Below are 17753 nucleotides of genomic sequence, written 5' to 3'. Positions count from 1 at the left end.
CGGGAAAATAAACTACCGGCAAAACCCTACACGGAAAAATACGAGTGACCGCTCTAAAATACGTAGAAATATGGTCCCTAAAACATGGACATTAAATCTATGGCATACGGGCAGTCCAGACACACACGAGAGTTAACTGCGGAACAGATCCTAGTTAAACAGCACGTAAAACGAGGCATTAGGCACTCTAAACAGCGTTAAACATATATGCATGTTGGATAATCGTGTTCTACTCGCGAAGCTACCCCAAAACGATATATAACACGCGTCGTTCCGACTTACGGTTTAAAAGTTATGGGGGTTTAAGTAATTAGCTAAAACCTGAAATTAACTAAACCGAAAAGAAAAAGAAAATCCTAAATATCTAATGGGCCGAATCTGGTGGCGCGACATAGTTAAAACATGCCGGGGGCGAGGGATAAGCTCACCTCGGTGGGCCTCGGGGCCGGCCTGGCCGAGGCGAGGAAGTGGCTGCTTGGCGACCTGGGCCTCGGGGCGAGGCAGAGGGAGGCCCAAGCGCTGCCTGCTGCTGGGCCGGGGCGCTGGCCCATGCGGCCAGGGGAGGCAGAGCCGGCCGGGCTCGAAGGGAGGCGGCCCAGGAGCGGTTCCACCGCAGTGCTCGTCCCACCTCGAGCAGATCTCGACCGGGGACCGAGACGAGACGGCGGCTACGCTGGAGCTCACTGGCCGGCGCGCCGCTCAGGGAAGAAGACCGGGACAGCCGGCGACTGGCCAGATCCGGATCCTCCGGTGGGGGCGCCGCGGGAGCTGCCCGACTTGGATCCGGCGGGGCAACGAATCGACGAGGACGAGGCTCCCGGGAGGGGGACGGCCATGGCGGCGGGGCTGGTCGGCAGCGACTGTTGTTGGCCGGTGGCGGGGCACGGCTCCGGGGCGAGGCGGGGCTCCAGCCCGGCGGCGAGCGGGAGGAATCCGGCGGGGCTGACTCGGGCAGGAGGAGCTCGGGCTACGGGGAGAGATCGGGGCGGCGGCGGCGGCGGCCGGATGGGCCTGCCCGAGCCCGATCTGGGCTCGGCGGGCCCGCGGTGGCTGGTGGGTGGAGGTGCTGCGGGGGGAGAGAGAGGGCGCGGCGGCTAGGGTTTCGGGCGCGGAAAACGAGGCAGGATTAGGGGGAGGCTGTCTAAATGTGATGGTGGGTATTTATAGACAAATGGGGGCTAGGTTTAACCGGAATCGCGATCCGGATCCAACCGCGGGGTCGGATTCGGACGATTCCGAACGTGGGAACGGGTACGTGACCGTGTAGAGGGGTATCCGGAGACGAGAGGGAGAACGGGCGACGCGGCACGAATTTTAAAACATCGACAGACGTCCGACGGTAGACCGAATACGGTGCCGCTACGGTCGACCGTTCGGGTACCAGTCGGTCTCCGATCGCGACGAAATTCGACAGGCGGCCTAGCTACATCTAATCGCGACCGCGTGCCAAGTCTCACCTCGATGAGAGAGAGTTTTAAACACACTTTAAAAACAGGGTTTCGACGGTGCCGCGGGTGCGTGCGTGTGCGGTCGGGCTCGGAACGGACAACGACGCAAACCTGCAACTATCAACGCATGCAAGTTGAAAACGGGCGGCAACAGAGACACCGATGCAATGCTGTGATGCACATGATGCGATGATGATGCGGCAACTGAAAATACCCACACGACGAAAACGGAAAGAAAAGGGGAAGCTTCTGGAACGTCGGTCTCGGGCTGTTACAATTAGAGAGCCCACGGTTGAAGCGTAGGGGACAGAACTCATCTTCTCTCTATCTGCTGCCGTGGTCGGCGACTGAGTCTTACTCAATCTCATACCTTGCAAAACTGGCAAGAACCCTTTCTTTGAGTTTTCCATATTGAACTTCTTCAATATCTTGTCAAGGTATGTACTTTGCGAAAGACCTATGAGACGTCTTGATCTATCTCTATAGATCTTGATGCCTAATATGTATGCAGCTTCTCCAAGGTCCTTCATTGAAAAACTTTTGTTCAAATAGGCCTTTATGCTCTCCAACATCTCTATATCATCCCCCATCAATAATATGTCATCCACATACAGTATGAGGAAAGCTACAGAGCTCCCACTCACTTTCTTGTACAGACAGGCTTCTCCGTAAACCTGTATGAACCCAAACGCTTTAATCACCTCATTAAAGCGAATGTTCCAACTCCGAGATACTTGCACCAGCCCATAGATGGAGCGCTGGAGCTTGCACACTTTGTTAGCACCCTTAGGGTCGACAAAACCTTCTGGTTGCATCATATACAACTCTTCCTTAAGGTTCCCGTTAAGGAACGCTGTTTTGACGTCCATTTGCCAAATTTCATAATCATAAAAGGCGGCAATTGCTAACATGATTCAGACTGATTTCAGCTTCGCTACGGGAGAGAAAGTCTCTTCGTAGTGAACTCCTTGAATTTGTCGAAAACCCTTTGCGATAAGTCGAGCTTTCTAAACTGTTACATTACCGTTTGCATCAGTCTTCTTCTTGAAGATCCATTTATTTTCTATGGCTCGCCGGTCATCGGGCAAGTCCACCAAAGTCCATACTTTGTTCTCATACATGGATCCTATCTCAGATTTCATAGCCTCAAGCCATTTGTTGGAATCCGGGCCCGCCATTGCTTCTTCATAGTTTGAAGGTTCACCGTTGTCTAACAACATGATTTCCATCACAGGGTTGTCGTACCACTCTGGTGCGGAGCGTGCCCTTGTGGACCTTCGCGGTTCAGTAGTAACTTGATCCGAAGCTTCATGATCATCATCATTAACTTCCTCTTCAGTTGGTGTAGGCGCCGCAGGAACAACTTCCCGCGCTGCGCTACTATCCTGTTCGAGAGGGGGTGTAATTACCTCATCAAGTTCTACCTTCCTCCCATTTACTTCTTTCGAGAGAAACTCTTTCTCTAGAAAGGATCCATTCTTGGCAACAAAGGTCTTACCTTCGGATCTAAGATAGAAGGTATACCCAATAGTTTCCTTAGGGTATCCTATGAATACGCATTTCTCCGCTTTGGGTTCGAGCTTTTCTAGTTGAAGTTTCTTCACATAAGCATCGCAGCCCCAAACTTTAAGAAACGACAACTCAGGTTTCTTGCCAAACCATAGTTCATACGGTGTCGTCTCAACGGATTTAGACGGTGCCCTATTTAAAGTGAATGCTGCAGTTTCTAATGTGTATCCCCAAAATGATAGCGGTAAGTCGGTAAGAGACATCATAGATCGTACCATATCTAATAAAGTGCGATTACGACGTTCAGACACTCCGTTGCGTTGCGGTGTGCCACGAGGCGTCAGTTGTGAAACGATTTCACACTTCCTTAGGTGTGTGCCAAACTCGTGACTCAAATATTCTCCTCCACGATCAGATCGCAAACATTTAATTTTTCTGTCACGTTGATTCTCAACCTCACTCTTAAATTCCTTGAACTTTTCAAACGTCTCAAATTTGTGCTTCATTAAGTAGATATACTCATACCTACTCAAATCATCGGTGAGAGTGAGAACATAACGATAGCCACCGCGAGCTTCAACGTTCATTGGACCACACACATCAGTATGTATTATTTCCAATAAGTCGGTTGCTCTCTCCATTATTCGTGAGAATGGAGTCTTAGTCATCTTGCCCATGAGGCACTGTTCACATGTGTCAAATGATTCAAAGTCAAGAGACTCTAATAGTCCATCAGTATGGAGCTTGTTCATGCGCTTAACGCCGATATGACCAAGGCGGCAGTGCCACAAGTATGTGGGACTATCATTATCAACTTTACATCTTTTGGTACTCACACTATGAATATGTGTAACATCACGATTGAGATTCATCAAGAATAAACCATTCACCAGCGGAGCATGACCATAAAACATATCACTCATATAAATAGAACAACCATTATTCTCTGACTTAAATGAGTAGCCGTCTCGCATTAAGCAAGACCCTGATACAATGTTCATGCTTAAAGCTGGTACTAAATAACAATTATTAAGGTTTAGGACTAATCCCGACGGTAGATGTAGAGGTAGCACGCCGACGGCGATCACATCGACCTTTGAACCATTCCCGACGCGCATCGTCACCTCGTCCTTGGCCAGTCTCCGCTTATTCCGCAGTTCCTGCTTTGAGTTGCAAAATTGAGCTTTAGCATATGAACAATACGATCTAGTGCTATGCTTAGGATTGGGTCTTGTCCATCACATCATTCTCCCAATGATGTGATCCCGTTATCAATGACATCTAATGCCCATGATCAGGAAACCATGATCATCTATTGACTAACGAGCTAGCCAACTAGAGGCTTTCTAGGGACACATTGTGATCTATTTATTCACACATGTATTACTGTTTCCTGTTAATACAATTATAATATAAACAATATACGATTATCATGAACAAGGAAATATGATAATAACCATTTTATTATTGACTCTAGGGCATATTTCCAACAGTAGAGAGAGAGAATGGAACACCACCTTCAGTTTGTCATCTGATCCCATATTCTCTACCCCATGAGTGAAATAAGATAACAGTCCATTGATCAATTCACGTGGCCTCTTTGTTTTGCTTTGCTTGTTCCGTTCAATTTCTTATCATGGTGGAATTAACAATGGACGATTTGATTTCTCAACAAAATAGGATAGGACTGACTACATTAGTTAGTTAGCTTATTATTTTAATAAATCAAAATGATTATAAAAAGATTAAAAACGTGTGATATTTTTTTCTCCCGTTGCAACGCACGGGCCCTTATGCTAGTATGTAACAAAGCGATCAAAAAATCATCGTAAGCCTGCGTACGGACGAGAAATGAATTGACATATTGGACGCACGATCAATCCAAAGGAAGAACAGAACAGTGTCAATCCAAAAGAACAAAACATGGGAAAGAAAAAAACGTGTCCGTTTGGATCGCCGACCCCCGGTTATAGTTGCTCTTACGGTCTGATCCGGTCCGGTCCGGCCTACAATTGCATGAGTACGTACGTGGACTCACGACCGGCCGCAAGCTCAGAGAGTGAACACGTAGACAAATCAGCTCACTGCAAACGGGAAAATCACTGCAGTACAAAAGCTCGGTCACGAGGGGATCACATGCGTGCAAATGCAAAGCAGGGCAGAGCGCGCGATCTGCAGGATCTAGCAGGCAGCCTATCACACCGTCTCCCCGCGGCTGCACTGACACCTGAGAATACTATACGTCGAAAACACCACTGGCTGCGCTGTCCGTCCGCGCCATGGATTCCGACCTCTGAACATGTCCTGCGATCGTACTAAATTTGGCCAAACAAACTGGCCGAATCCCATCATCCAAACAAGATATAAATTTTTTCAATGATAAAGCAGTCATCAAAGGAGGATTGATCCAGCTTCCAGCTTAACTAATAACCATATCATAATGGAAAACAATCGGGTAACAGAGTAGGCGCTGCTCGATCCGATCGACAAGATCAAAACCAAGCTCTTATTCCGATTCCATGTGAGGGAGGAAATCCCATACCTCTCGGCCGGAGCACCGAGATCTTGCGAACCATGTGGCTCCACGTGAGCTCCTTTGTCTTTGTGGAGAGCGCCAAGCGTGTGCCTCACTGCTCCCGTTATCCGTGGACACAAAAGTTGGCTCGTGTTTGCTTGATCCGACACAGAGACAAAAACAGCGCCAGCCTTTTCGTGGTTAACGGCATAAAGCGCCACGAAAGAGGTGTGGGATGGAATATAAAGGTGATGCAGATATATGCCGCTGGGGTGGGTCTGCCTGTTGGGAACGGCCGGGTATGCGGTAGTGACGACCACTCCTGTGCAATCTGGATGAACACGAGAATATATTGTCTACACATATATAGATTTATAGGAGTTTTACTGGGCAGATAAATTCTAATGAAAGATTAAGAGGGATGAGGATCTCATCCTTTAAAAATCAGGGGAAAAGGTTAGTTAGAAAGAAAAAATTATAGTCAACGTATAACCCTTTATAAGTCTTTATGAGCGATTCCTCGCTTATAACATGTAAATGACAAGTCATTGAAAATTAGCCATCATAGTATGAAAGCGGGTTAGACGAACGTGAAAGTAGAGTTTATTTAAACGACGGAACTTATAGCGATCTACCGTGATGCCAAACGCAGGCCAGGCCGACTAAATTGAGATCTTAGCCTTCCCTGCACTAAATTGGTGGAATCCATTTATTTGCCTACCATAACTAAAGTTTGGTTAGACTAAAAAAAACGAAGTTTGGATTTATTTTGATTAGATATGTATTCTTGACTTTCGTTATCGAAGTAAACACATACTATGGTGGTATGGATTTGCATTGCTTTCACTTTACAATTCAGCAATTATAGTTTTTCAAACTATTTTATTGAGAACATATACGCTTCAGTCCTACACTATTTACTCAGTTCTTCTCAATCTTTTTCGCCCCGCTTAACTTCGTAAAATATAATACTCAGAGCAATGACAAAATCATGGTTAGGTTAAGGAAATATAAATCTCATATATGTTAGTTGGTCTATATATGTGTAAACTTGTTCTATGTAAAGTTTGACTATAGGACATTGCTATTCGCTGATTTTTTATTATTAAAAATGTATGTTTATGAACTTCTGCCAAAACTTCATAAAGCACATGTTGCACTATATAAATATCTTACAGGTTAAAGTGCTATCCTGGGATGAGATAATTTAGAGAGTTAGGCGTGTCCAATAAAAATTCGAGAGAAAAGAGAAGGCAATCAAATAGTTTTGGGGGGATAAGTGGACCTTTTCATCTTTGTTTCCATTTTCTTTTCTCAATCCATTCTACATTTCCACCTTTTTGTGGTGACCACATCCCTTCTCTTCCATTGGCATTTTACATAGATAGATAGTTATGATCCAACACAAAATAATACTATGTTCCTACCGGTCCGGTATGCATACCTCTCTTGTACTTGGTGTCTTATTTTATCATTAAAAAATATGAATCGTATATCCTATTTTTTTTGTTACCATGGGATTTGCATTCAAAATATTATTTCCAATGCCTTACTTGTATGGAATATTGTACAACGGCCGAAGATACTACCCCTATATCCTCAAACTTTTTCGTCGTACATAGTTTACGAGAATTAGTACATCCAAAGTTTGTTTTTCATGAATCACCCAAGAATAGGCACATCAAGAACCATGTGCTGCAGATTACTTAAAGTGGTGAACCATATCCAAGGATGCTATTCCTCGAGAATCAGAGAGCGTAACAAGGCCCCCCATTGCCGATCGTGATAAGGATTTCTTGGAGGGCATAAGGTATCTTTGATCGACGAGAACGACCTCACCATGCTGCATGCATGGATCATATTTATCTCTTCTGTTTTCGAAACGGGTGTTATCTGCGTGGACCATGCATGATTGCATGGATGAAGACAAGACTTAATTCAAGCAAGAAATTCTCCCTAGCTATGTGCGAGAATAGTACAATACCACCATCGATCTGCACATCAGTACAAATAATTGTGGAATGTGTGTACTGTGTAGCCATGCATTGCTCCCTGATTTTCTTTCGGACATTCTTTGGGGAACCTGATGTGTTCCCATTATTCCCATCACTGGGAATACCCTGCAATAATGCTTCCTGGATCGTTTCTTGGCTCGTACAAAACGCAGGAATATGCCTGCATTATTACACTTTAGTTTGCGTGTTATGCGTTATTATACGAAGCGGTTTGTGTATATCTGCGGCATGCTTAGTACTAATGCTCTGTGATATATTCCGGGGAGAATATATAATCCGCGAAATCGTGATGGAAGATGCAATTTTTTGTGTCTCATAAAGTAGCGGTGGAAGGTACTCTGCGCAGCCAATAAGAACGTGATTCTAGCAAAGACATATGTTCCTCTCGCTACCTAAAATCACGTCATATATTGTTCTTTCTTGAGGATTAGCATCTAAGCAAGGGATGGGGCCTTTTTGGGGGGAAATTTTGTTTTTGCCACTCTAGATTTTGACATTTCACTTTTGCCACTCTTAGCTTTTGACAATTATCACAATTGTCATTTTATGACAAAAGCAAAATAATTTTATTCACATTTTCCACTATTAAATTTTACAATGTATCACAATTGCCGCCCTGAATTTTTTTTTATGCCACGTAATGACAAATGTGATAATTGTTAAAATCTAGGAGTGATAAAAGTGAAATGTCAAAATCTAGAGTGGCATGAGAAAAATTGACAAAAGCTAGTGTAGAAAAACAAAATGTCCCCCTTTTTTGGCTCCGCACATCGCAATGGTCCTGGAATGATCAATAAATTTGTTAAATGTAATTAAAAAAATTGTTCTTTCTTATGCTACTCGGGTGTTGTGTTTTTGTGTAAATTTTCATGGTAAAAGGTATATTTGTGTGCCGTGGTCAAACATAAATATCTTGTGCTCTAAAGAAGCAGCTTGCAAGCTCTAACTTTTTCTTAATTTTAACAGATGGCAAAGATAAATTCATAAGAAATTACATGCATACAAAGGACATGAACATGTATGTGTGCAACCTTTTTCATAACCTTTTGACATTTGATAAATAAACTAGATATTTGCCTGTTCGTTGCTACCGGGTATAAATATTCTAGCACATTAGCCCATAGTTTATTTTTCTGTATTATATGATTGTGTAAATACATATTTACCAAATTCTGCCCATGATTTTATTTTGAATCATTTATTGACTTGATAAATAAATATAGTTTATTTGTTAAGTAAATAAAAGATGTTACAATAAGGCGGTTTTCAAGGAATGATCACCAAGAAAAAATATGGAATGTTGAGCACTCCACCTAGTAGGAAAAAGAGCTCTAATCTTTTTTAAGTAGTATAGATAGAGATAGAGTTTTTTTGGTTCTTTAATATAACATGTATTTATGGCTAGCCCAATTCCCCTTTTCACCTAGGACATGTTCGATGGGGCTGTTTTTAGCGAGCCAGTTTCCCTGGGCGTAATTTCGCCGTGTGAGATGCATTGGAGAAGGACATAAGATTCCACATTCTTCCCTCTAACATGGTTTCCTCTTCCGCAACAACAATGCCGGTATGAACCCCAAAACCTAAGGATAAGATGAAGTGGTTACATCATGGCCATGTTGATGATTACATATCACTAACAGTGGTAGTTTTGTAGCAATTTAGGGTTATCATCCATTTCAATAGATTGGGATTGCATGCATGAAGATTTAGGGCAATGTCTTTGACCGTGAGAAAATATGTATGCTCGATTTGGGAGGGGATAAATGGGCCAACAATTGAGGTCTCCATGCATGTTTGTGTGATCAATCTTTACTTTGTTGATGTTCTTGAATTGCACATTCTTGAGTTGGTTGCAGATCATCTTCTGACAATGCTCCCGAGGGCCACATGGATGCTTTTGTTGTGGATCCATGTTATTCCATTGAGTACGGTTGATTGTATGCGCTCATGGGATTGGTTTCACAGGAGTGGTCTTTAGTGCTACCTATCTGCATGATCTCACTTCTAAAATTAGACATTACAACACGAGGCACTTGTATGAATGATGATATGTCTTTTGATGGGAACGGTTAAAACACTGCGCATGCGGTAAGAAAGAGCTCCAATTTTAATGGGTCGATGGACAACGAAAACTTTGGCATGCTCTTTTTATGGTTGGCACCTTCTCCCCAAACTTGTTTATGTGTGCGAAATTTCATACATGTTTTCATGATATGTAAATTATTAAAACAATAGACCTTTTGTGGGGAAGAGCCGGAATTGTAGGTTGAACAAATAAAACTTTGTTATGCTACCTGTCACAATTGGAGCCTTGCCCTCACAATGATATGATAGGCTGAAACTGACACGGAGGATGATGAAGAGCAATGTCCTCCGTCGTGGAGAAGATCCAAGGGTAACATGTGGCAAAAGATTTGAGCACATGCCCGGTTTTACTTGTCCACTTTGATCTTCATCATCAAAATGGAGAAACATATGGTGAAATATTTGATCCAAGCGTAACAAATTTCGCCGCATGTTACCCTTGTATCTTCTCCACATAGATGACATTGTTCTTCATCGTCCTCCATGTAAATTTTAGCCTATCATATCATTGTGCGGGGAAGTCTCGGGCCCACATTCCATTGAGACAAGGCATGGCAAGTGATCAAACCACGAAGTAAAACGGGGCCATGACCAAATCCCAAATAGGAGGCATAAAGGATAGGGAAACGTTTCCCTTCGGAGCCCCGGCGGAAGCAACGCGTCGGTCACTCGCTGCCCACACGACCCGCGCGTATGGCCATGCAACATTTTTCCCCTGTGGTGATCGTTTAAACTTGCTACAACCGGTGTCCAAATTTGCTACGTTTGTCCACTAAAAAAGTTGCATATACGTTTGGTTGCAACCTCAGTTCGTCGGTTTTTTTGTTACAATCGATTTTTTTTGCTACAACCGTGTTAATTTTTGCTACAATTAGTATCTTTTTTGCTGCAACCGTTCACTAAAAAGTTGCATACACGTTCGTCAGAGTTGCAGCCCGAGTTCACCAGATTGTTTTGCTACAACCCTTATTTTGTTTTGCTACCACGCATCAGCTTCGTTTTTTTGTTACGACCACGTTGATATTTTTTGCTACAACTATATTTTTGTTGCAAGCGTGGACGAAAATTACTGCATTCTGGACGAAATTTGTTGCTTAATAAAATTTTGCTGAATGAAGATCTAACGGTGCGGCCCGCGCGGCCGGCCGAAAGTTTTGACCGACGCGCCAACGCAGAGCACTGCCTAGGATATGACACGTTTGGATGCAGAGGGCGCTCTGATCTGGCACATGAACATGCACACGTTACTTGCGACTCCGCTCAGCTCATGATGTAGGGCGAAATCGCAACACAGATGCAAGGAGAAGCTAATTCCTACCCAGAGATCAAGCAAAAGCATGTACAGAAGATATGCAATGCAGTGTAGTCACGGAGAGAAATTACGCAGAGAAGGTATATGAACTGAAATTACGTGTAACTGACTGAATGAATGGACCAAATCCAACACAAATGTCACGCAGAGATGTCAGTGCGCAGCACCCTGATCAAGGCCGATCACCACGGTCACCACCGCTGCGATCGGCATTGCCATCCTCGGCGACAACGAGGGCGGGCGGAGCCCTCAGAACTCGCCACGCTCACGTCTGTACTCCTCCAGGCCCAGCAACGACAATGCCTCCATGAAAGTGGGTAGGCGGTCATTGAACAGCAGGGAGGTGCCCATGACCCGGAGCCTGGGGGTCACCCCGCGGAGCAGCTGCAGGGCCAGCGCGGTGTCGGAGACGGGCTCGCCGCCGGCGTCGACGACGGCGCGGGCCAGGGCCTCGAGGCGGCAGCCATAGGCGTACACGGACATGTCCCCCTGCGCGGCGACGCGGAGCTCCAGGGCCGGGTCGAACGCGTCCTCGTCGTCGAACAAGAAGCGCAGCTGGGCCCAGACCTGGCGGGCGGTGCCGTGGGCGGCCATGACCTCGTCCAGCAGCTCGTCGGAGATGGTGGTGTAGATCCAGAGGGCGACGGTGACGTCCACGCGCATCCACTCCTCGTCACCGTCGTGCGTGGGGTGGGCCTGCTCCTCGACGTGGTCGCCGGCGCCGAACTCGGCGAGCGCGGAGAGCATGGCGTCCCTCCACTCGGCGTAGTTGTCGGCGTCGAAGTCTAGCTTGGAGGGGACGCGGGTGAGGATGTCCGCTTTGTGGATGGATAAGGGCGCCGGCGGAGAAGCCTCGCCGGACGAGGATGCGTCCAGAGCGCCCTGGCCGGCGGCGGGCATCGTGTCGAGGTCAGAGGCGGCGCTCATGGTGGATGGGCCGGGAGGAAAGATTACTCAGATCCAGAATTATCTGCCTGATTCATCGATCAGGTTGTGTACGTGCGTCTTTTATAGAAGGAAATAGATGGACAAGATTTGGCTAAGTACACATCTGAATCTGGACGTTTGCATGCGATGCATGCAGCGGAGGAAGCGGCCGTGGGTTGTTGAGATCCGCTGGGCTGGCGTGATCCGGACTTTCTTGCAGCGCTCAGGTACTCGGCTACCTGCGACGAACCTGTCAACTGTCAAGCGCTGGTATCTGCCAAGAAGATCAAATGATAGCGAGTACATTTTCTCTAAAAAAATGATACTACGTAGTACTACAAGATAAATCATTCACATAGGTGAATGGAAGAAGCTCAATGATTCTGAGACAGAAAATGTAGGAGTATTTGGCAAGCACAGAAAGTATAGGACAAGAACTTAACTATCTGGTTTCTGAGCTCCAAATGTTTTACAGTTTTGACCTGGGTTCAGCGTTTCCTGGTATATGCAGCGCTTCATAATGGCCACAGCCATGATAGAGGACTCGGATTGGGTCTTCCTTCCCGTACTCCTGGCCATACTCTGCGATCGCTATCAAACCGCCCGCTGCTTCTTCGCGCATATAAACAGTGATCGGCATCCTGAAACACAACGATGATTGATATTCTTACTGCCTTTGTACCTCAATGTTGCAAAGGGGCGAATTTAAAAACAAAACCTACAAAAGAGCTATCTTTGTTGGACTACAGTAATAGATTCTCATCGACGTGGCAATTGGAACATTCCTCGTTATTTTTCTATATAATAATGGGGTGAAGACAGAAAACCACAATCGCAGCACCTTGAGGTGCGTATATACTAGGAAACCAAATATTAGAAGAAGAAACAAGGTCAAGGGGGAGTAGCCTTAAACGTCAGACACTCAGACTTAAATATTGTGCTACATCAGTATCACTGACTTGTGACGCGCGGCTAAGGTAAAAGTGAAACAACTTACTGTAAGTGCTCAATTAGGATCATGCAGTGATAAATAGCAAACAGTTTGAAAACATTCTGATATCCTGGCTAATAGTACTCATCTTTTAAAGCCTATCTCAACAGAAAAATAGTCAAATTACTCACTGAAGAACATGAGAAGCCATGAGCAATTCTGGCTCTCCTCCCCACACATGTGGCTTCCTAATCTGAGAGACATATGTATCGAAATTGCCCTCAATAAACCTGCAAATTGATGTTACAACAAAGGGTAAGCATACGTGTAGCACAACATTGCTGTGAAGAAAGAACAACAGCAGGATAAGGAACTAACCATTCAGTCTCTGTCCGTCTCTTGATAAACTCATCAGCAACCTAACAATAGAAAAGTTATCTACAAATTTCAGACATGACTAAGCAAGAAAAAATATCTTCAGTGTTGAGAACAATATTCATCAAAAGTATGACATCAGCTTTACATTATAAACATACCAATGTTCTTAAATCATCAGCGAGCTTTCTCTGAAGATTCTCATTAGGTATGGGTTTCCCTGACCTAATGCACTCACCATGAGCCACAGAACGAAACAAGCATCTACCGTCCCCAGGAATGCCTGCGGGTCTCGTGTGAGATAGTCACAAAGTGATTTTATGCTTTGACTACGTGCATATAAGCATAATATATATAGAAGCAAAATGTTCCACACACTCACCAGTGACAGAATACTCTGTGTAAACTTTCTTCCCATGAGCACAACTAGTGGATGTTTTGGAATCAATGTCATTATCCACCGGACCCTCAGCATTTGCTATCCCAGAAACTGCGAAACTCAAGAAAAGTGCAGTGCATGTACCTCCTATTTTTTGTGCTGAACTTCTGGTTGTTCGCGAGTTCCAGCTAATACTAGAAAACTTGCGATGTGAGGTCATGTCAAGCTTAGCATGTAGGATACGATCTCTCGCTGATAATCCATGTTTAGACTGTTGCTCCAAGCAGGCAAAGCATGCCCCATTTTGCAGACGAGATGATGTTGTGCTCTTAGGAGAAAGACTAACTAACCCCATTTTTGTGTGATAACTGACTGCATGTGAGCGAGAATGCTTCCAGAAGGCCATGCTCTGTGACAATCCTCCTAGTAACTGACCAGGCTGAGAATACATGGTATAAGTGCAGCGTTGCAAACATATAGCGGGCGTGTAACGCAGCAGCATCCGCTTCCAGTGGCACCAAGTATAAACTGAAAAACATGGTCAGAGGACCAGGTAAGAATTAGTGGAACATGGGACAATTGATTTCATCTCAAATAAAAACAAGACAGCACACTGAAGTAGATGCATCATGTGACAGTAGCATCACTTTAAGATGACCAACACATGTTGCAGAAGAGCTATAGATTGTATATATAAGTATGCAATTTTGCTATGAGAAAATACTCTGCCAGGCCAGGAGATTGAGAGCATAGAGCCTGATGAACAAATCGACCTTTAGCAAATTGGCATCACTCCTTTTGGCTTTGACGACAAAATAACAGGAAGAAAGGTCCCTGTCTGAATATATGAAATTACTAGTTCGAACATACTGAGCACACACTTGACAGAGTATGCTATAACGAAACTGCATACAAGCTAAACCTGTGGACTTCCCAGAATGTGCTACTACAACAACTGAATTCCCCTCACAAACCATGAACATTTCAAGCACGAGCAGCAAACTGGTCAGCAGAAAACCGAGCTGTTAGTGCTACCACGGATCCCTGTAGACAGCAGATAAGGCCACCTCGCCAGTAGACACACTGGACTTGAGCACTCAAAAGATCACAGCAAGGCAGCACCGGAGGCCATGGGCAATCTACGCTTCATACTATCAAGTTCCTGTGCACCTACTATAGTGGAGCGAAGGTGGTACAGATTACTAGTATTTCGGAGCAGCCCGGATTAGACACCGGAGAGAACGGGGGATTCGCACCTTCAGACTTGGGTCTCCGGATCGAGCCAATCCGGCGGGGGGCGGGGAGATGCGAGGATGGGGCGGGGACGTGGGTAGCAGGGAGGCCGGAGATGCTCAGGCTCCGCAGAGGCAGGAAGAGGCGGAGGGGATTGGGGTCTACTCTCGCCGGATGGAGCCGAGGAGGCGACGATGGCTGTGGCCCGTGGGCTCTTGACGGGCGCATGGCGAATGGCCCGTTCGTGCGAGTTTTCATTGCCGTTATACAATAGTGGCCCACAGTGTACGTAAATAGGAGCTTTGTAGGGTTTTGGACTTTGGCTTACAACCCCTTTTTTTAGCAAATGAGCGCTGCGTCGGAAGAATTTCAAGACCATTTGAAATGGGATAAGAGCATGTCACTTGACGCTCTCTCAGATTCCACCATGAATCTCCCTCCGTTCCATAATTCTTGTCGTTGTTTTAGTTTAAATTTGAACTGAAAAATGACAAGAATTATGGGACGGAGGGAGTATTTTAAAGGATTTTTTAGAAAAATTTAATTTCCATAGATTTTTTTTTGGTTTTTGGTTATCATCAGTCTTTATTCGCTTTTTGATTTTTTTTAAATTAAAATTTTGTGTGAAAAATGCATTTTTCATCCGTAAAAGGCACGTCCATGCTTTTTGGAAATGTTTTTTTTTTGTGAGAGCAGGGTCGTGTCTATAGAAAATGAAAAAATACGGTTTTTTCCTTTGTGAGAGGTATCGTTTTGCTTCCGCAAACCTCGGAACCAAAAAAAACGTGTTTTTTCTTCCGCGTGATCTTGAAAACGAAAAAACATGTTCTTTTGCTTTAGAGAGGCACGATCGTGCCTCTCTTAAACGAGAAAAATGTGTTCTTTTTTTCTTTCTTAAGAGGCACGGGTTTAGGTTTCATGGAGGCATGAATTTACTTCCACAAGACGCACATTCATGACTCTTTCGGAAATGAAAAAAACGTGCTTTTGGTTCGGATTTTTTGTCTAGTTTTTTCTATAAAAACAAAATTCATCAAAACATATCAACATAGGATGTAGTTTTAAAGATTTTGATATGAGGAATGCAACGACGAAACGGTTTGAGATTTGTATGCACGATTTAAGAGATAAAACAATCTAAATAAATGTATCTCCGATTTTTTTTGGAAAACTCGCAGGTTGTGACAACTGACGCACATGCAGTGTGTCACTTGTCATAACCTGGAAGGTGAGAGTTTTTGTTAGGGATACTGGGGAGGTAAGAATGACCTTTACAAATAATGCTTCTTAATTATTGAGTTCGGATGACGGGCTTTCATGATATTTTAAATTTTTTTAGTCTTCACAATATTTTAATGGATGGGACCTGTTTTGAGTAAACTTGCTGACGGGCTACGGCCCGCATAGTTTCTGGTTGCTCCCAAAGGCAACCCAACTACATGGGCCTGCATACTCAAAGAAAAAAATACACGGGCTTTGCTGTTAGATAGATAGAGCGAGCGAGAAGCCCTAGAAAAGGGAAGAAAAATAGAGCGAGCAAGCAAGGCCGCCGCCGACCCGAGGAGCTATCGCCGCCGTCGTACCATGGGGCTGCTGGCGCTCCATCGCCTCATGTCCGTGCGGCAGGACCGGTACACCTGATCCCGTCGTGGTAAGCTGCCGCCTCTCGCCCCCCCCCCCCCCCCCCCCCGTCGCGGTCCGCTCTGATCTTGTGCAAACACGTCCTTGTTCGAGATGGTACTGCTGAACCTGCGTGGCATGAGACCTGGGTTTTTCCTTGTCAACTCGTGTCAATGTCTGCACTATCCATGACATGTTAGACCCAGCTAGTCTAGGAACATATTCAGAGAGGAGCAGAGTGCATCGATGGTATTTTCATGGGCAAATTGCCGAAGGTAGCTTACAGGAGGAGGCACCTAAGCCGACCAGGAACACTGGCGGCGCAGAGTGGGAAACCCTAGAAATATCACATGAGCTCCACAAGCTGAGAATCATGGCTTTATAGCCAAACAAACGCATTAAAAATGATAAAGCATGGTAAGAAAGGTGGCCGGCGCTCGACGCTGGTGCCGGATGGCTATAGCGACGCGGGAGCGAAGCGCAACCCTTGGATTGACGATCAACGTGGCAGGTTGCGTCTGGCACGAGCGAAGCGGTACGGGAGTCGCTGGAGCGTTGGATCGTCGATGGGTGGCTGAGGTTGCTTGGCGCCATCATTCAAACTTTGAACAGCCGCGCCTTCTTCCTCGCTGGGTCCTAACAACTCCCCCCGATTGACAACAGACCTGTCCCCAGGGATGAATGTTGGAAACACCTTCTGGATGAAAGTGGCATCTTCCCAAGTAGCGTCGCTCTCCTCCAGGTTTGTACACTTGATCAACCATCGAACCACAAGTATTTGGATATCGCCCTGAACTCTCGGAATGAGCTTTCTCTCCAGCAGTTTCTCTGGTTCCAGTAGGATGGATCCATTGGCATGCAGAAGAGGGAGGTTGGGGTTGGGTATTGCTTTTGGGCCCAGGTGTTGCTTTAGCTGACTGACATGGAAGGTGGGTGGAGCTTGCAATGGTCAGGAAGTAGTAGCTTATAGGCTACAGGCCCAATCTTTTGTATGATCCTAAAAGGACCATAATATTTGGAGTGAAGTTTGAGGCATCTGTGAACACTAAGTGTAGTGTGTCTGTAGGGTTGCAACTTGAGGTAGACCATATCTCCCACTGCCAGGGATCTTTCTGATCTTTTCTTGTCAGCAAAATGCTTCATTCTCTCTTGAGCCTTGACCAGGTTAGCTTTAATTTGAGCAGCAATCTATTCTGCATTAAGGATGGAAGTGAACTCCTGAGCTTGATCAGGTGGGTACAGGGCAACTTCTGCTAGCATTGTAGGGGGTCTGTTGTAAAGTGCTTGGAAGGGTGTAATTTTCAAAGATGTATGATAGCTGGTGTTGTACCACCATTCAGCCAAAGAGAGCCAACTCATCCATTTGCTAGGTTGAAGGAAGGCCATGCATCTGAGATAGTTTTC

At 45.2% G+C, this 17753-nt stretch overlaps 1 protein-coding gene across 2 annotated transcripts; it reads right to left on the bottom strand.

Moving 5' to 3' along the window:
• Positions 1 to 11810: 11810 nt before the first annotated feature.
• LOC123399376 lies at positions 11811 to 14979 on the bottom strand. Of its 2 annotated transcripts, XM_045093791.1 has the most exons (7): positions 14753 to 14979; positions 13500 to 14024; positions 13279 to 13400; positions 13121 to 13161; positions 12934 to 13032; positions 12255 to 12452; positions 11811 to 12050 (listed from the first exon to the last, which is right to left on the bottom strand). In XM_045093791.1, exons 1-6 carry the CDS (start codon positions 14955 to 14957, stop codon positions 12281 to 12283), a joined length of 1164 nt encoding a protein of 387 aa, XP_044949726.1. In that variant the 5' UTR covers positions 14958 to 14979; the 3' UTR covers positions 11811 to 12050; positions 12255 to 12280. The 2 variants fall into 2 exon arrangements, with proteins under 2 accessions (XP_044949726.1, XP_044949725.1); XM_045093790.1 differs by lacking the exon at positions 11811 to 12050 and having other exon boundaries at positions 12155 to 12452.
• Positions 14980 to 17753: the final 2774 nt, after the last annotated feature.

The sequence above is a fragment of the Hordeum vulgare genome, chromosome 5H, assembly GCF_904849725.1.
Source record: "Hordeum vulgare subsp. vulgare chromosome 5H, MorexV3_pseudomolecules_assembly, whole genome shotgun sequence".
Taxonomy (NCBI): domain Eukaryota; kingdom Viridiplantae; phylum Streptophyta; class Magnoliopsida; order Poales; family Poaceae; genus Hordeum; species Hordeum vulgare.
This window is presented reverse-complemented; position numbering and strand designations above follow the sequence as displayed.

Coding starts and splice junctions, on each gene's coding strand:
- LOC123399376 (XM_045093791.1), bottom strand. CDS start 14,957: ATGCGCCCGTCAAGAGCCCACGGGCCACAGCCATCGTCGCCTCCTCGG. Junction 13,162..13,278: donor CTGATGATTTAAGAACATTG/GTATGTTTATAA, acceptor TTCTATTGTTAG/GTTGCTGATGAGTTTATCAA. Junction 12,453..12,933: donor ATGGCTTCTCATGTTCTTCA/GTGAGTAATTTG, acceptor GTTGTGTTTCAG/GATGCCGATCACTGTTTATA.